At 44.6% G+C, this 19,265-nt stretch overlaps 2 protein-coding genes across 6 annotated transcripts; one reads left to right on the forward strand and one right to left on the reverse strand.

Moving 5' to 3' along the window:
* The first annotated feature begins 217 nt into the window (after positions 1-217).
* Positions 218-4,897, forward strand: LOC143208908 (uncharacterized). Its single transcript, XM_076423852.1, has 6 exons — positions 218-1,292; positions 2,267-2,330; positions 2,939-3,153; positions 4,162-4,224; positions 4,314-4,417; positions 4,502-4,897. The coding sequence occupies exons 1-6, from the start codon at positions 1,164-1,166 to the stop codon at positions 4,701-4,703; spliced, it is 777 nt and encodes a 258-aa protein (XP_076279967.1). The 5' UTR covers positions 218-1,163; the 3' UTR covers positions 4,704-4,897.
* A 475-nt stretch (positions 4,898-5,372) lies between these two features.
* On the reverse strand, positions 5,373-19,170 carry LOC143209100 (fatty acyl-CoA reductase wat-like). 5 transcript variants are annotated; one of them, XM_076424352.1, is made up of 11 exons: positions 18,435-19,170; positions 14,499-14,848; positions 14,278-14,392; positions 13,452-13,845; positions 8,892-9,140; positions 8,550-8,695; positions 8,348-8,457; positions 8,001-8,196; positions 7,652-7,912; positions 7,298-7,555; positions 5,373-7,221 (listed from the first exon to the last, which is right to left on the reverse strand). In XM_076424352.1, exons 4-11 carry the CDS (start codon positions 13,773-13,775, stop codon positions 7,125-7,127), a joined length of 1,641 nt encoding a protein of 546 aa, XP_076280467.1. In that variant the 5' UTR covers positions 13,776-13,845; positions 14,278-14,392; positions 14,499-14,848; positions 18,435-19,170; the 3' UTR covers positions 5,373-7,124. The 5 variants fall into 5 exon arrangements, with proteins under 5 accessions (XP_076280467.1, XP_076280463.1, XP_076280465.1 ...); XM_076424348.1 differs by lacking the exon at positions 14,278-14,392 and having other exon boundaries at positions 18,435-19,169; XM_076424350.1 differs by lacking the exons at positions 14,278-14,392; positions 18,435-19,170 and adding an exon at positions 16,367-16,466.
* Between the last annotated feature and the right edge of the window lie 95 nt (positions 19,171-19,265).

Below are 19,265 nucleotides of genomic sequence, written 5' to 3' on the forward strand. Positions count from 1 at the left end.
ACGCGGAGGCAATTTTCCGTTTCACTATGTTTAAGTTTAAATACAAAAATACAGTTGGTAAAACGTAATTATAGGTGTTCTGCAAAACTAAGTTTTTAGTAATTCATTAAATATACATATAAACAAATTTAATAATGTAACAAATATTTTCAATAATAAAGCTGTGACTTTTTTGTGTCAAAGAGCGTCAAGGTAAAACTTGTTAATAATTGTGCAACATACTTTAAAGTACATATCCTACAGGTTTTGACTGCGTCAACTGGCGCTATTGACACTGACTTCTTTGGTTCAAAAGAAATTGGTCATCTTCATCGATCGTGATCATCTCCAAAGCATCAGCATGTGCGATATCGAAGATAATTGATCAAGAAACTGTTATTCCCGTTGAACTTGTAGTTGCGATCGTCGTTTCCATTCCTTTCGTAAGGCCTTCTACTCCTGGTATAAGGACTCCAATTTCTCGATGCTGTGACGGCTTTGGCGGACTGGAATTCTTGCTTTTTCCCACAGAACTTCCACTTCCTTCACAACAAGATGTGCACTAGATCGATGGTCCAATTTCACTTTCCACAAATTGTAAAACAGAACTCTTAAAACTTGTCTTCTTGATGGAAACTTCTAATAAATTTATATTTAGCTCCTGCGTCTCTTACAATTGATGCAGCAGCTTTTTATTTTGCATGGAGATCCACAGTCTACTCATTTCTGTCGAAAGTTCTTTGATTTGTACACAAAGTTCATCGCTTCACCCCTCCGTGCGGCGCACCAAAACCCAACACCCAATCCAGGCCTGCGCGGTAACCATCCCACGAGAAATCCTCCCCCTATTGGCTTGTTCGGTTCCCTGGGGTACGGCACGCGAGTAAGGGGCTGAAGTGGGGGTACTGGTACTGTAGTGCGCGCAACAGGAACAATGTTCCGATTGAACCCACAGTAACTCATCGGAACACAGTAATCCAAATGGTCGACTTAGGAGTGCAAAACTCAAAGAATCAAACATGTAGTAGGCTCCATGGAGATCATATCAATTTCTTAAAATTCTGCATGGCGCTCAAGGTGCCACATTTCCTCAAGAAGCGTACTTTACTGAGGCTGAAATCGCCGCGCATGCGCGAAAAGACGTATCCCGTCTGGGCACACTGAACAGGTACAGGAACAGGTCAATGTTGAGCGATCGCTTGAACTACCGTGAACTACTTGAGCTACCGTGCGGTTTTGAACACTTGAAAATGGAACGAGTCTACCGCGGCCCGATCTTGATACTCTTGGGAGTCAGCTTTTTCATGTTACCGGTAAGCAAATGAACATTTTTTATTAACTCTAATCGAAAATACTGCGCGATTCGTGACGTGTGCGAACGAGTTGATTGGCCTGAGGTAGGAGAGTTGTACCCCTTCGGCAATCGTGTTGTTGTTGCTGCAGCCAATGATAAACGGAACTCAACGCCAAAAAATGATATTGTACAATCCTCGTGGAAATTATTTTATATACTAATTTGTCCTCTGTTATTTGCCTATTTCTTGTGGTTTCATATGCTTGGTCGAAAGCCAATAATCGGAGATGCAACTTATCAATAGACAGCGGGTTTTATGCATTTATGAGAAAATTCAGAAGGTGTGATTTAGAACGGTGAAAACATTAGAAGAATTTAGAAATGCTGTTATATTATTTTCAACCTATTAGCACTTACAATTAGAAAAATAATAAGTATAGATATATTTAGTAGTGCATGTATTACAATAAGAGCCGCACAAAGTCTAAATAAAATCAATGTGGTCATTTTTATAAGAGAACATGTACCAGTTACTTTTAAGGGGGTAGATTCCTTTTTCCAAGATTGCAAGGGTGCGGGATTCGCCCTCTCATTTCCCGCTAATACAAACAGTTTTTCAGTAGTAAGAAACGCTAGATAAAAGATTGATTTGGGGCACTATCTCCCTTAAAAGTCCTATTTTTTCGTTTACAAGGCGTAATTTGCATTATTCGGAAGCATACAACTGCACATGTGTAGCTATTTTCATAGCTACATGCTGCCGAATAATGCAAACTACGCCACGTAAACAAGAAAATAGGACTTTTGAGGGAGATAGCGCTCTAGATCGATCTTTTATCTAGCTTTTTTGACTACTGAAAAACTCCCCCGTGTTTTTATGATTGAGAAATGAGAAGGCGAAACCCTCACCCTTAAAATCCTGGAAACGAGTCTACCGTGTTAACGCATTTTTTTTCAAAGTGACGTACCTTGACCAGCATTTACATTTTACAGATCAACCATAAGACGGACGCGTTACCGCATCGCTTGTCGAGAACCTCGACTGGAAGTTTTAAAGGTTGGTAAATGAAGAATTATACACTCCCGTCTATAAATCATCGGACACTTTCTTATCTACAACAAAATGGCAATTAAAGAACACATACAAGCTTCCAGCTTGATTTGATTGTTTTACTTTGATTAGATGTAGCTATTATACGATAATATTTCAATGCAAAATTAAATATACATATACTGTTTGAATACATGTTGCAAAAAAGAGATTGAGAAATTGTGGGACGATTATATGGACAGCTCTAGAAGCCAAATTGGAAAACAATTTCACCACTTAAATTTTCAAAATTAGAAAATATAAGAAGAATAATTAAAATTTCGAAAATATGGGATATATTTTGGTCAGATTTGATTTGCATGTGTTCTCTACATTAGAAACAATTAGTGAGTACCACTTTTATTTTATAATTTAGCGAAATTTTAATAAGTGTCCGAGAACGTATGTAAACGGTGATCCACTTATAGGATGTAATATAAATAAAATTTAAATAAAAAAGATAATTCAAACGTAGATGAGACGTGTTTTAGGGTCCATACAAATGGTACCTGTTCTCCCTGTATTTATTTGAGGTAATTGATTCAATCTTTTATCGTGAAAATTTGTTTCCACAGATTTCCGGGACACGCAGTCGAACGCGATGATATTTCCCGACGAGGTCGATGATATAATTGCAATGATGCAACAACGGGTACCTGTCTCGCCTGTCTGCAAGGGGAGGTCTACGAGGTCTACATACTGCGAGGAAGTAACACACTACCCTGAACACACAGTAAACGAAGCTTTAAAACGGAACGAAAGCCTGAAATATCTGGCAGTTGTTGACGAGGTTGGTAGATAAATTATTAACACACTAACCGCGTACCACGACCGGTCAAATGACTGCTTTCACATTCTTTATATTTTTTAATTATTGAAATTATAAAGATGTGCTTCCATTAAAAATTATTCAATAAATTTCTTTGTTCGAGCACGTATTATCATAAAAGTTGTGAAAAATCTAAGTAAATTCTGCTTTGTAATCTTTATAAAACAATACATATACAGTAAATCCTCTATAAACGCAAAAGCCTCAGGGAGGTTCGTTTACATTTTTCGTAGACGGACACTAATTTTTTGAGCTTCACAGCCGAACGTAGAGAAGGACAGCACGCGTGTAACAAGAGACCGCGCGCGGCCGAAGCGACTGCGACTCTCCGCGTCTCTTTCTTTCCCATACGCTGTCCTTCCTTGCGCCCGAAACGTTCATCGTCAATTAAACCACTAAATACAGTTGAAATTATATTGTGTTTGGTCTTATTTTAATCCGCAAAATGCCACAAATATATTGGTGAAAGTTTCATTAAAAAACAAGTAGTAATAACAAAGATTTTATATTGGTATTGCATTGTGAGGAGGTACGGGCCTTTGAACTGTGCCGACGACTGCGATTCTCCGCGTCACACTGATATACCCGACCCGAGATCAGATTACTACAGTGGAGGGGATATTTTTTTATGCGTTTATCATGTACGGCCTTTTTGCGTTTATAGAGGATTTACTGCATATCCTACACATTTTGTGCCCCGTACGATATACGTAATATGTTTGTGGTTGTCAGAAAAAACACTGTATGTCACAATTTCAAAAAATTTCAGTTTATGCATTTATCGGACTTTATAGTATAGGATTTAGGTATTTACCAGAAGAAACAACATCAAAACATTAAACGGCAATATCTCGAACGTGAAAGTATGTGACATGCGGCGTTCTTCCTAACAACCACAGATGTATATGTACATATTCTTTATTCATTGTAAATTGACATTTTTAACATTCTCTAACTTTATCCGAATAGGTGTCTGTAATAGTCCAGAGATTCACGGCGGAAGACAACGACGTGCCTCTCTGCAGATCTACCGTAAGTATACGCGTGTAGTTGGGATCTTGTGAAAATAGTAAACTTGTTGGTGAAAAAGTAACCGGTTTAATAAAGAATTATCGTTTCAGGAGCAAGTTGTATACGTACAGGCGGCAATAAACATGGACAACGAATGGAAATACATTGCCAACCAGGCAAATTTCAAACAGGGGATTCGAATCGAGACGTGTAGGTAGGTATCTAAACCAATTACGAGTAGTACACCTTGAGTATACTTCTTGAGTACATTTCTAATCATTCGCGAACCGTTTTGCAGCAACGAAAACGCTGAATGCAGTACGGTGAACGGACCTGGTGCGGGCTACAAAACGAGCTGCAGGCAAAAGTTTTCGTATCGGCAACTTGTGGCAGTGCAACCAGATGACACATTAATCTTGGATACGTTCAAGTTTCCATCTAGTTGCTGCTGCCACCTCCAGTTTACTGGAGGTCTGTTACCAAGATTCAGAAAAGTGTAACATTTAGGTCGTATTTATTACTATTATTACTTTTTTGTACATATTGTACATTGTTTATAATGATAGTATGTAAGGGTAGAAAGTAAGAGATATGTATTAGCATGTAAGGACCAGTTTGAATTGGGCAAATAGAACCGCAGCTCTTCAACGGCATCTCTTTATGTGCACATAAAGTAAAGAATAAAGTCAAGTTATGCTCCTAACTGTATATGTGCTACTACTGCTACCGAACATAGCCGAAATACACCTAATTTACACGTAACACATTGGGAAATCGATCGACAGATAAATAATTGTAATAATCTGGAATCCCAACATCCACAGATTTTAGTTTCAATACGAAATCAGACTGCATTTCGAGTAATTCCAATTGTGAATTGCCATCAACAGTTTCAAAGTTATTGGTCGGGTCGCAGAGTACTTGTCGACGGGCCGCGTGTTCGACATGCCATGGTGTATACATATAAATCCACTAAAGAAAATATTGCAAACACTTCAACAGCTATTGTATCTTACTAAGTATTTGTTTAAGACTGTTCGCGGCACCTTCGATTTTATCGGAACACTCTAAATATTTATTTATTGACGGTTCAAATGAGGATGGAAGTACACCGGGTTGTATTGAGAAACGGAAGAACACCGTATTAAATGAACACCCAATTTGTTCGACTAGATTTATTTAATTAATTGGAGCACGGGCTTTCACACGCAGGTTTAGACACTTATCCGTCTACTTTTCGATCGCTCGGCGCGACGCTCTACTTCTCGCTTGGGATATGTGTTCGCTACGTGGTTATTTGTCGCTCGCATTATTTGTCACCTTCACTAGACATTCTTCGTTAACGCCAACGGTAGTCGCTAGGATGTTTGAATTCGAACACGTATACATATACATTTAAAAACACGACGACGAGGTCGAGCGCACCGGCTCAGCCGGAACAAAGACATATATGGTTCCTTTCAAACTTTTTCTCTTCCCCATGTGTAAAAGGTGTTGATGTGAATATAAGCTTTAACAATAATTTTCTTTCGCATGACAAATTTTGCGGAAAATTTCTTTTACAAATGTTCACCGATTCAGAGGTGTAGATTCATCCCTAGGACTGATGACCATTACTTTTCTACATCCTGTACCTGGTCGTGCTGTGCGTTCTCGCCTCGATCCTCAGATTGAATTATCGAATGCTCTCTCTCCGGTACTACTATGGGTTTCCGGGTCCCCACCACCGTAATGCAATTGTTGGTCGGGTTGCCATACTTTAGGCAGATTTTTAATTGTTAATAACTAAGTAACGAAGCCGGAATCGCAATGTTTTATTCTTCATTTTCGACTTATATTATCCTGGAGAACCACCCCTTTAAATAGTATCCCACCTGTAATCGAACACCCTGTATAAATCTCGTTTGTGTCGCGACGAAGTATGGCGCACAGCAATTTGTATACGGCTCCATCTAGCGAAGGAAAACTGAGACCTAATTGACCACAAGCTTGAGCGTTTTATCACTACGAGAAATGGCGCTGTTTGGATATTTTTCTTCTTTATTGAAAAATGCGGCATTGGACTTTTCTTTGACATGTGGCGGACATAGATAATGAAGATTTCTGATGTAGATATGAAGATAATGTAGATTACTGTTAATGTTAATTGTATCGATTAATTTGTTAACATTTATTTTGTTTTTGGTTTCCTACCAATAAATCTATTTATATAACAAATTAGAATTTATTCAAATAAATATTTTAAAGAAGTAACACGTCATTTTATTTTAGAGTACTATCTTACATCCTCTACACTCTACAGACAAAGATGAGTAGCGCCATCTAACAGAGATCGCTGGAACTATTTGTCCAAGCATGTTACCATTATGTTTTATGGCACCATTTTCGAATATTTTGGAATATGCCCATCAATCTCGAGAACGCATGAATTGCTTTACTTGAAAAGATTTCAATACAAGCGATCGGACAACAATTTTCTGTACAAAAAGAGTAGACCTTTATTAAAACTGCAAGCGTATAGTATAACAAATGTACGCGTACAAGCACGACGGAAGTCGGGCGCAGTTCGCGCGGTAAAAAAATTGTCCCATGAGAATACTCGTGGAAGCATGAAGTAGAGCAAGGAAAAGAATCGGCGAACCAGAAACAGGCTCGTCCTGTTGATTTTACGTTGTTCCGGCGACGCTGTTTAACCGAAAGTAAACGTGACGCGTGCAGATAACAGTGAACATTCTGGTCAATCGCTTCGCCGTTTCTGTTCTTTCTTTTCTTCTCCTTTCCCGCTTTGGAACTATTCAGGACGTCAATAGGCAGGCCTCCGGATACCATTAGCTTCGCTCGCCGAGAAACTTTGTCTCGCTTCGATAAAGCGAATCCACACGACGCTGAATATTCGCGTTCGCATCCTTAATTTTAAGTATTTAGCCTAACCGAAACAGATGGAACAACGCCAGCCAGGATATTCTCAGTATAGCGTAAGCGAAGATAAGTTTCAGCGCCAAATGAATCCAATACAATCTGGAAAAGAAAGTCGGTCAATCTGCGTCTTTCCACCAATGAAAATCACACGAGGTGGATCCGTGTATAGAATTACCTGTGCCATTTGACTCGCGCTGTCGGAAGAGTTTCCAACGGATCTTTGATCACGTAGACCCGAATTCCCCGGATGTACGTTCGGAAGTACTGGTCCCAATCGATTTTGGTGATGTCGCAGACAAAAATGTCGCGGTCCTCCGGACTCATTTTACCGAGGATCGATTTGAATGTGTCGTTCGTGAACGTCCAATGTCTCGTCGCGAAGTAACTCAGCACGTCCATGAACTTGTGTATCTTCTTGTAGAGCTTGAGCATCCTTTCACCGGGAAAACAGACACGCAACATTACGAGACCGTCGAGAAATGTTGAACAAAATTTATCAAATCGCGGAAGAAAGAGCCGAAGAACCCACCCAGGTTGTTTGCCCACGCAAAGCGTGACGGTATCGATCAGCAGAGCCGGAAGTAGATGCATGAAGTAGACGTAGAAGTAGTGCAGTATCTTGTACTTAGAGTTGCGGAAACTGTAGTACCATATCGCCTTCTCGGTCGGGAACTCTAGCACGTATTTCTCGGATATGGTCTTCAGCTCGTTGTAGGTGATGGGGTTGTCCTTCGAAACGTAATTGTAGACCGGGATGTCGTTCTTCTTTTCCTCTTTGGTAGTCGTAGACCTGCAATTAAGCGCAAAGGTCGGTCAAAGTAATAATCGGACAAAGATGGAATTCGCGTCGACGATAAGAACACAATCGAGTGACGTACTTGTAGCGGTTCGCTACGTCCCAGGCGCAGGCGATCAGAGCGTTCACAGTTAAATCTCCGGGCACCACGTTGGCCAGCGTCGATCCGTCGCAGTGGGTCGATCGAAGGATCCCGGTTCCTGCTCCAGCCGCGACACCAGTCGGCCCGTACAAATTGTCGATCCATCCTCGCACCGGCTCTCGATACGTCGAGATCACTAAAAATGCAATTGTCAACATTCGGCCCACTGATTTTCTCGTAGAGGCCGAGACGCGGCGACAAACGGTAGACAGAAGAAATGAAAAAGGAAGGAAATAGGGAGGCGGGAAAATTATTCGCAGAAATGAAATCGTCGTGAAAATACCAACCGATAGCGGGACGAAATATTCCGACTGGTAGATCGCCCGCCTCTTTCTTCACGACGCTCTCCGCCACCGCTTTCGTGAAAGTGTACGTGTTCGGCCAGATACCCAACAATCTGTAACGTTCGAAGAAATAGTTTATGCGAGCGCGTGGAAAAAAGCGTTTACGCGCGACTTTCCGCCGCGAAAGTTCAGAAAACGTTTTTACCGTGGAGTTATCTCCTCGAGGAGCTTCTCGTCCACGCACTCGATCAGCGTCATCAATTTGTCCGCGTCCATCGGCGGGTCGTATACTTTTTCCTCGATCACTGGCATCGGACAATTAGCATAAGCCGTGGACACGTGCACGAACGACTGAAATCATCAAATTGTTTTCTTAGCATCTCTATGCACGATTACAAGGCGAAATCTCAGCCGCGTTTTTCGTTGCGGTCTCATTCGATGATTTTTCAGACGCTTTTCAACCGACGGTGAGAACACTTTCGTAATTACCGGCACGTACCGCTGCCGAGAAAGCATTTTCACATCGCGTCAAGTATCGTTCACTTGCCTTCAAGCCCGGCATCACTTTGCAAAGATCAATCACAGCCTTGGGACCCCGCACGTTGATAGATACAGCCAGGTTCATCTTTTCATCGAACCTGACGGTCGCAGCAACGTGCATAACGATCGAAACCTCTCGTGTTATCATGGCTCTGTCCGTTGGAGAGATGCCCAACCCTGGCAGACTGCAGTCTCCGGCTACCGCGACGGTATGATGTCTAAACTTTGGCTGCATTTCCTTCAGTTTGCAAAACACCTGGAGAAACAGACGAGCAAGATTATACACACGCGATCAGGCCTTTACCTTAAACGATCCTTTATCTTCCTGTTATGGAAAACAGCTGAATCTGAAGTACCGATTAGACATAATTTGCAATTCATAGTCGAGTGACCATGACAGCTAAATGACACATATAATTTCCAAAAGTCCGTAGCTGAACACTGCAGGGCCCTGCCATTGATATTCAAATGCGTGCGAATACAAAAAATTAAGGATGACTAGGTAACTGGGAAAAAAATTTTAAATAACGACGTATACGAAGCCAAAACCGGTATTCGCGTATCTGAAGAATTTGAGACTACGTCAGACTATATGTTATCGATTCCGAAAATTCACGCTATTTATTATACTTCTCCTTTCCAAGATGCACAGCTAAATCCGAATCCAAAATAAATTTATATCCAGCCAATATTAATTAATGACATCGGAATAATTATTTATTTTGAGAAACATGCATAGGCGTTAGCTTAAATTTAGCTGCTCTCCTCCCTACCGCCAAAGATTTATATCGCTAATGTTCTCGCGAGGAAATGGTTAGGTGACTAAAGCAACTCACTATCACTCATTACACAATTCAATACTTATTTTATTTTCGTACACTGTCTATACACTTCTCTTCGTACACGTTCGATCACTTCGAACGCTCAAACAATAATGTCGATAGGGGACACAGTCCCCCATCTGGCCGATCGGCAAACCTCGATCGTTCAACCAATCATAGCCGGTAGGGGATACAGTCCCCCACCTGGCCGTGCGGCAAACCTCGCACCGATCGGCAAAAACTCGATCGTGCCCTTTTTTTGGCTTAGGTCGCGTCGCGGCCTTTCCCGCCCACCGGCAAACCTCGGTCGCGACCATAAAGTTTCGGCTATTGTTATATATTATATAAGCCCATATACAGTCCTTATCCGCTACGCGGAGAGAACCCAACATGTGTATATCAACACGATATGACACACGCCACAGAACGCCATAGACAAAGAACGCAGTAGAACAATAACGCAATAGAATACAAAACGCAATAGAGCGACGATAATACATTAAACATACCAGTACGCAAATTTTATAACTACCGCCGTGGCCCGATCGCGGCGGGAACATCCTCCCCTCCGTACAAGGTGGTAGCACGTTGTACTTCACTTTTACTAGTCATCTTTCTCGATTCTATTGCCGGTCTTGGCATACTTCCTCCTGTCGTCTGAACTCTGACCACACGCACTTGGTTATCGGAGCCCGGCAGTAATTCCGTTATTACTCCTTTTACCCATAGGTTTCTCGGGATTTGATAATCCACTATTAAAACAACATCACTGATTTTCATACCGTCTGTTTCCCGAAGCCACTTCTTTCGTGGTAGCAGGATAGGCAAGTACTCGCGTAGCCATCGCTTCCAAAAGCCGTCTGCCAAAGTCTGGGCAATTTGCCACTGTTTCCTTGGGCACGTACTTTGGCCATGGTGTTTTTCGAAAGCGATGCGACCGGAAGAACAGCCTATTAAAAAATGGTTTGGGGTTAATGCTTCCTGATCGCGAGGATCGAGCGAGACGTGAGTAAGTGGACGAGAGTTAACAGTGTGCTCAACCTCTGCAAAAAGGGTTAACGTTTCTTCTTTAGGGGCTTGCTCTCTCAAGACTACCTTCAACGCCGTCTTTACGGATCGAACTAGGCGTTCCCATGTTCCACCTATATGGGGAGCCGCTGGCGGGATAAAGCGCCACTCGGTTCCATAATGATGCACATACTCTTTTTGCGCCTTGAAATCCAACCCCCGTTTCGCTTCTCGTAATTCGTTACAAGCTTCTCGAAAATTGGTGCCATTATCGGAGTATATGATCCGCGGCTGACCCCTTCGCGCTGCTAACCGGCGCAATGCCATTATAGCCGAGCTTGTGTCTAAGCTATGCGCCAGCTCAATGTGGATCGCTCGTGTGGTGAGGCAAGTAAACAGAGCGCCCCAGCGCTTCTCCTTACGTCGGCCTATGGTGACTAGCATAGGCCCAAAATAATCCAATCCACAATGGCTAAAAGGACGCTCGAGATAAGCCAGTCTTGAGTCAGGCAAGCCAGCCATTAGGGGAGCCCTTGGTTGACTTCGAGTCACCCTGCATATCTGGCATTTCGACACCACCGAACGAAGAGCACCTCGCAAGTTCGTCACCTAGAATCGTTGTCGAACCTCGTTTAAAACAGTATTCTCGCTGCCATACTTTACGTCTACGTGATAATTATGTAACATCAACCTCGTTACCGAGTGTTTACCGTCCAGGATAACGGGTTGACCTTGAAAACTTGTAGTCGCCAGTACTCCAACACGGCCTTGTACCCGTAATAATCCGTGGTTGTGTCCATTACGGGTAATAATTTCACAATATGGCTGTTACATAGATCTAATGGCGCGACCAAGTTTTAGGGCTGCTATCTCGTCGGGAAAACATTGTCGTTGGATATCTATAATCCTTGCCTTCTCTGCCTTGGCTAGATGCTCCACGGTTAGAGTTATGGATGGTGTTTCTCGTTCTTAGCGTACCCGTTTCCATTTTTCCGCTGCCACAAAGAGACGAGCCGTGCTATACATTGTATAGTAAGCGCTTCCAAGAGGAGAATCGCGATGGGTCCGGAAGAGACGAGGTATCCTGTACGAAAGTTGCATTAATGAAAGCTTTCCTTTTTTCCGCGTTTGCCGAGCTTGAGGATTCGTTGGTCTCTAGGGATACTTGTACCGGCCATTCGGATTCGGGCAATCGTAGAAATTCGGGCCCATAAAACCTGCGATGATTTTCGTTGAGGACGCCTTTCGCTCGTTACGTAGCATCATCCGCCGGGTTAACATCAGAGGGAAACCATTTCCAATCCGTCGCAGTTGTCAAATCGCCGATCTCGGTCACTCTGTGTGCTACGAAGGTCTGAAGCGATCTCGGATTGGTGCGAATCCACAGAAAAACTGTACGCGAGTCGGACCAAAACACGCGTCTCGAGATTACAAAATCGTGCTCTTCGCTGATGGTTTTAGCGAGCCTGCTGGCTAGGACGGCCGCTTGGAGCTCCAATCGAGGGACCGAAAGAGGCTTCAAGGGGGCCACGCGGCTCTTTGCAGCCACAATGCTAGTCTGGATCGAACCGCAACTATACTGGAAACGCCAATACATATGCTTTATGCATATGCTTTAACGCTCGCATCGTAGAACACATGTAATTCAATCCGGGTTACTCTCCCCGGCAAGGCATACGACGCCGCGACGACTTCTCCGTCGGAAGCAGAACCGTTACAACCTTCTTTACATATCCACTTTTAATAAGCCGCTCCATTTCCTGATAATAAAGTGAAGCGTAGGCCGGACCGCGATCTAATCTAGCTTCTAACTGTTTTAATCAGAGCAGAGTTCAGAGCAGTAGTCTCTACTATTTGCTAGATGTCTTTTATCCGTCTGCCAAAGCAGACCAGTTTTCCACGCATCTCCAATGTAGCGAGTCGTTTGTCTCAGAATCTCAGTAGCCCTTGTCTCTTGCAACGAACTGCCAACACGCGCAGTCATTCCTTGCAGATCTAGCTTGAAATAAGTTTTTACCAACTCTTGCACATCTCTCTCATAATCAACTTGTACTGGTACGTGATCCACATCTGAGCCGTCGAGCAGTAACGCTTGCCGGGCTACCGCTACATTGCTTGTCAGTGGCTGAGCTCGCAGCCCGTGGATTAGGTACCCACCCTAATTGACGAGATCTTTTCACTCTCACAATCCCGCAAAGTTCCCGGGTTTCGGCACCAATTTGTTCTCGCGAGGAAATGGTCAGATGAGTAAAGCAACTCACTATCACTCATTACACAATTCAAATTTATTTTATCTTCGTACACTGTCTATACCACGCTATACCCTGTCTATGACACTAATACCACGAGTCCGATCACTTCGAATGCTCAAACAACAATGCCGATAGGGGACACAGTCCCCCATCTGGCCGATCGGCAAACCTCCATCGTTCAACCAATCATAGCCGGCAGGGGACACAGTCCCCGCCTGGCCGTGCGACAAACCTCGCACCGATCGGCCAAAACTCGATCGTGCCCTTTTTTTGGCTGAGGCCGTTGCGGCCTTTCCCGCCGACATCGGTGGACGCTCGATACGTCGAGAGAAAGTTGGTGCAGTTTCTTCGGTTCGTAGTATTATCGCGAGTCGGAGTGGACGTTGTTACGACTCGAAATAGACCAGGCTCGAAACTGCGAGAAATCGCGGGTACATTCAAACGACAGGGTAAATCGGTCACAGAGGGTAGTAGGATCGTTCTTACCGGATCATCGAAGAGCTCCTCGACGCGCTGGTGCACATCCTTCCCCTTCTTGGGGCGCACCAAAATGTAGATGAACGAGATCCCGGGACATTCCCTAAGTAGCTTCTCGATCAGTAATTTCCCCAAAAACCCGGTGCCTCCAGTAACGAAGATGCTCTGTCCATAGTAGAACTTCTGGATCGGTGTGAGGTTAGTCTCCTCCGAGGTCAAATGAATGTCACGCTCCTGCCTGGTGGTGCATTCCGTCGTGTTCTCGTTCAGGTTGCACCCGTTCTCGGGCACGGCCACGTCCTGGCCGCAGGACTCCTGAAAGACCTTCACCATCGCTTTGTTCCTCGGTCACTGACGGTCGGCTGATGTTTGCCCGCGAACAATTAACGCTCGCTGCTAACAACTAGAAAAAAGATCAGGACGGAACGTTTACACGCGTCGAAGCACGTACCGATTTCAAACCTGCCAGTCGTTCCGCCGCGCCGCACTGCCCCGTACTCTCGCGATAGTTAACCGGATAGAAACGCGTACCCCGTCGCACAGTGGTCGAAACGGGCCATTTAGCTGGTCAAAATTAATCTAGCCTTATTTTAAGACTTAAAGCCGCAGTTAAGTAGGTCATTGGTCACACACCACTAGATACATAAACGTACACGAGGATTGCAAGGTTTAAGCCGGACACCCTCGAAACTTGAAATCAAACCGCACCGTGCCCTTTGCCTGTTTCGCAAATCTTTCCGATAAGAAATCCTCGACAGCTCCTCTCACGAACCTCGCGCAGATTGGCTTTCGAGCGACGATCCGACAAATGAAAAATGTTTACAATTTCACTGACCTTATCCGATGTACTGTGCAACGGGTGCCCGGCGCCGCGACACTCCTAGTAGTCGATAAAACTGCCAATCGAGCGAATACCGTTCAACGGATCATCCATGTGACGAAGGGAAAAGCTAAATCGTCGAGTCGTCGATTAAACGGACGGAAACAAACGAGCGACGCGAACAACCGACAAACAGACCGATCGAACGAACAAATGAATTATCGCACACCAGATACCTTGGAAACTTTCTCCTCGCGCAAATTTACTGATCCTCCTCTTATGCCACCTTGCACGAGTCTTTTGCTAGCGATACACCTCGGGATTGTCACTCGTGCCGTCGTTGCGCTCCCTTTTTCTTCCTTCTCCTTCTACTCTCCTTACCGTGCTGCCCCTTCTCTTAACCCTTTAACTCTCTTTCCCCTTCCTGGTCAGCCTGATCGTGTCCGACCCTCCAGTCGACACCTCCCTTACCGTTGTGACGGTAATGCGGTTTACCAACCGGTTTACTACCGTATGAAATGCCGATTGCCCGTTGTTGCGGATGATGGTAAAAATTGTGAAGATTGGAAAAGAGTCTCGGCTGATGCTATGGAACATAACATGGAACTTAAATGGTGTCGAAGAGCACATCTTGTGTAGGTGGAGGCGTTTCAGAGATTTTGCGACGAGTTTGATTATTTTAAATGGAGTGACCTACTTTCTGTATTGCAAATCGATATAGCATCGAATTCTGAGGAAAAATGTATTGACCTTCGCGTGTCCAAAACGTCTTCACATAATGAAATCATTTTTAATACGCTGCCTGCAAACTAAAGTAGGTGCTCGAACCGATGTCTTTCCTAGCTACTTTAGCTTCCAGGCAACAACTTAAAAATTATTTTGTAGCCTGGAGACATTTGGAACACTCAAAAATTAATACATATTTACCCAGATTTATAATATAAAATGTAGATCACACCATATTAAAAAATCAAGAAGACCTTGAACCCACAAAATAGTCACGCGCATAACGACTCGTGCTACTCGACATTATTCAAATTTCACAGATCACGATTTAATCATCTGTAATCGGAGCTTAGTATTCGTTCGAGATGATCACGTTCGACATCAAGCAGGGGTCAATTTTTTCACGGGAATAGTGCGCAAATTGCCAACATGATGACACGGAATGCAAACGCGGACTCTGGAAACGCCACTGCCTTCTCGAGACGCTCTAGTATGCGCACCATAAAAACGCGGATTTTTTTCTATCGATAAAAACTTGTAACCCGCGTCACTGTCTTAATAAGGCTACATTTTCTTGTTTCGGTACGGGGTAAAAAATTTCCCGGACGGTATTCCTACGTTTGATTTACGTCAATTGTGCAATCATGTCCCGACGAAGCTTGAAACCTTCCCAACTGGATTTTTCTCAACCAGAAACATTGCAAATGCTACCGGCTGCTAGCAGGCAGATCGACCATTAGGATACGCGTGCTTCATTCGGTTGCGTCATTGCGATGATTTAGATCGAATAATTCATGGATCGAACGAACGCGGGGCCGAAGCAGTTCCACCGACACAGTCGCACAGCGGTCCACAACATCGTTTTAGCAGTTGAAGAGTCTAATTTGTAATTATTTCACGTGTATATGAATACACGTGGCACGTGAACCGTGTAGTAAGAATTTAAGGATCCGTGAAAACAGATCCGGTCGGCACGTTCAAGTCCGACAACTGAGGCGTTATAGTTTTTGACACGGACTCGTAGTCGCAGATTCATTCAATTCATATTCACTTACTACACGGTTTACGTAGCACTAATTCTCTAATTTGTACACGGAAACAGCTTGAACGGAATTATTATCTGAATATGGATGATGCTCATTATGTTTAAATTATGACTCGGTAGTTATATAACGTTTTAACATTTAATTGCAACCCAGAGAATATTAAACGATGCGACTTTTTATGCAATACGGTCTTAACTAGATCGTTTTCCGATGTATACCAAAGAAGGAATAAAGTACCGGTTTTGACGCTACCATTCATGATAATAATGAAGTACTATGATGTAATTAATAATAGAATTATCATTAAAAAACAAATCTATACTGCCGAGTACTTTAAATCTGTATTCTTTGATTTAATATTTGTAAGAGGTTGCCGCTGGTGGTGTATGTGAGTAGTTGCTGATCGGTGCACGTTGCCGCGACGACTGCTCGAGCCGTTTCGCCTTCGCTCTTTTCGGCGTGTTACCGATGCCGTCGCGTTCCTTGCGGCATGGTCCCCTAGGTAACGTTGACGCAATGACCGTTTCAGATGTTTCGGAAATAAAAGCGGGTCTTGAAGACCACATATCAGTTGTCGCACGACTACGAGCAAATAAACATCGTTTGATATTTTCCGCGTAATTTCTCTTACATATTCTACTTCGTTAGTAATTTGTTTTATTTTATATCCTTCATCATTCAGGGTTGAACCATGGCTGCTAATATCATTATCGAATATTTATACCGATCCTGTCCTGCTAAATCCTGATTTGAGACCACTGTGAGTCGCAGCGAAATTTACGCGTTTCGTTACGTGAATCCGGATTGCTATACCAATACGCGCTTATTACATTTATTACGCGGAAATAACTGTATCGGTGCAAGTAGGCGGTCGTGGAAGGGAAGCACAAATATAAAACACAAAGGCGGGTCGTAATAACTGGTCATGCGGTAATAAACAGGATACTAAAACTTGCCGATTGGAAAGATCGTCGATCGAAGACGCTAGCGTAACGTACCGGGACCGGGATTCGAATTGGCGTCGACGTCAATGTTATATGATTGCTCCGAGTTATCTTCATCTAACTAAGATCTTCGATTTTTCACGGTACACTAACTTGCCATTTCGACGAATTGACTGTATGGGTTATCTCGCTGACACGCGCGCTGCGAATAAAATCAACGATACTTTACGTCGTCGGGTGATCTCGAATTACCGTTCCCATCTCGTGTTCAAAATATCGTTTATTTTCTTTAAAAAAAATCGTAAAAACGTTCGGATAATTTTACGACGTCTCGAATCGGTAATAACATTTTTGTCGGCACGAGGATCGCTCGTAAAATACGCAAAAATCGCTTATTCAGGCGTTCGAATCTCCGCGATCCGAAGTCTGGAGAGATTGCGAGATATTGTATATGTTGTCACGTCGTTTCTCGTTTCTCACGAAACGATAGCGACACCGAGTATTTACAGGCGTTTCCGCCGGGCCACGTTCGGCCGCGCGAAACGTGGTCCACTCGGGACAAAAAATTGTACGCAGGCTCGTCGTCTCTCAAGATATCTTACGTGAAGCTCGGGCGCCAGGCACCGAAGGTGCCACGCGAAATCCGCTAATAATCACCGCGAGAGAGAGAGAGAGACCGACATACGAGCCTGCGACAATCGAAATTACGCGAAGATGTTCACGAATGGTCGCAGGATTCTACGCGGGTCGAACACGAGGCATTCCCCGCGGCGGGAAGGTTTCTCACGCAATAAACACTCTCGTACTATCTTGGTTAACACAATTTATTGTTTCGATGTTATAATGACGCAGCCGGCAGCGACCGGCAGCGTTTTGAGGTTAACCGGCGCGTAACAGGTGTTCGGCAACGAGAGCTCGTTGTACGCGCGCTTCGACCTTTCCTGGTCCGTTTCTGTTCGCTACGAATCCGGCAGCAACGTGATTTTATTGTCGGCGTTCACGATTTTCGCGTTTTACGCCCGAATTCGGATGGAATACGCGTTATCGTTAGCTTCTCGCCGGCGGAACAAGTCGCGGAAATACGACGAGAGCACGTGGCGGCGTCGCACCGTGGGACGACTCGAGGTTCGATTTATAACGACAATGACGCGCGGATCCCCCGAAAACCGAATAGTGCCCGATGCTTCCAATTTCTCCTGGGCCGCGCGTAGCGAGGTCAACTCTACACGCGGGCCCTCGCCCTCCGACCTCTAGCACGGACACCCGCGAAATATAGTACCCGCGCGTCCGTTACACACCGGATTCTCGCCCCTCGCGGATTACTTCGAATCCGTTTCGAGTATCGGCAACTGCGAATTTCCGTCGGTGCTTCTACAACGCGATCGCGGACACGACACACTACCGAGCCAACGCGAGAAGGATCACTTTATCGAAATGAGATCTGACAGAAGCTTACCCAGGGCAACGATGGATGATCTCACGTTCTCGTCCCTCTGTGTCCGGCAGCTCGCTTCGCAAATACCATAGTTCTTATGCAATAATTAAGGTTCGAAATTCGCAACTAGTTTTCGCTAAAGCCAACGAAGAAGTGATCTCTCGCGGTGTGACTCGGGAACGCGGAAGCGGAGCGTCCCCCTCTTGCCGCTCTCGTCCCCCCGCACGCAATTCAACCGATCGCTAATAGATTTTCGGACGGGGCCTAGCCCTGCGCGACGGTCCTTGGCGTCCTGCGATTCGATGATTCTCCGGCAGCGATGTTCGTTGATTCGCCGTTTCCCTCAGAGGCGATCGACGCGAGCCAATCCGGCAACTGGCCAGGTTTCTCTCCGGATGAGGCGACGGCGAGACAGTTGCGATCCCTGGCTTGGCATCGCATGTCCTCGACGGCGCCTCCAGGTTGTCTATCCTGGGCCACGTTGATCCCTTGCTTCCTCGGGGTCGGAGTTTTCGCCGACGCCGATCCGTTTTCCGTTTCTCGGCGGGAGAGGTGCTTCGGGTCCCCCCTTGGGGCCCGACTACGGTCCTGCAGATACGCGTCGCGCAATTGGCGCGACGCTCCAAAAATATTAGAACTCGCCCATGGGTCTCGTTCGCACCCAGGGCGAGCGCTCGCCACGGCGCCTCTCGCGTATTAGGCTGCCAGAGGGTGACCCGGTCTTCCGATAACCGGCATCGGGTGACGTTGGCAAAACTGCCACGTCACAATGTATTAAGAAATTGTTCGGAAACAACGATCCGCAGAACCAAATCGATCGGGAAAACGTATCTCTGTGCAGTGGGTTCATTA

Source organism: Lasioglossum baleicum, chromosome 5 (genome assembly GCF_051020765.1).
Source record: "Lasioglossum baleicum chromosome 5, iyLasBale1, whole genome shotgun sequence".
In the NCBI taxonomy this organism is placed as follows: Eukaryota; Metazoa; Arthropoda; class Insecta; order Hymenoptera; family Halictidae; genus Lasioglossum; species Lasioglossum baleicum.

What these genes read in the sequence shown, in the direction of transcription:
- LOC143208908 (XM_076423852.1), top strand. Translation starts at nt 1,164, where the DNA reads ATGTTGAGCGATCGCTTGAACTACCGTGAACTACTTGAGCTACCGTGC. An exon ending in ATCTGGCAGTTGTTGACGAG is followed by an intron (nt 3,154 to 4,161) that starts GTTGGTAGATAA and finishes TTATCCGAATAG; the next exon opens with GTGTCTGTAATAGTCCAGAG. An exon ending in TGCCTCTCTGCAGATCTACC is followed by an intron (nt 4,225 to 4,313) that starts GTAAGTATACGC and finishes TTATCGTTTCAG; the next exon opens with GAGCAAGTTGTATACGTACA.
- LOC143209100 (XM_076424353.1), bottom strand. Translation starts at nt 13,775, where the DNA reads ATGGTGAAGGTCTTTCAGGAGTCCTGCGGCCAGGACGTGGCCGTGCCC. An exon ending in AGGAGCTCTTCGATGATCCG is followed by an intron (nt 9,141 to 13,451) that starts GTAAGAACGATC and finishes CTGTTTCTCCAG; the next exon opens with GTGTTTTGCAAACTGAAGGA. An exon ending in CTCGAGGAGATAACTCCACG is followed by an intron (nt 8,458 to 8,549) that starts GTAAAAACGTTT and finishes CGAACGTTACAG; the next exon opens with ATTGTTGGGTATCTGGCCGA.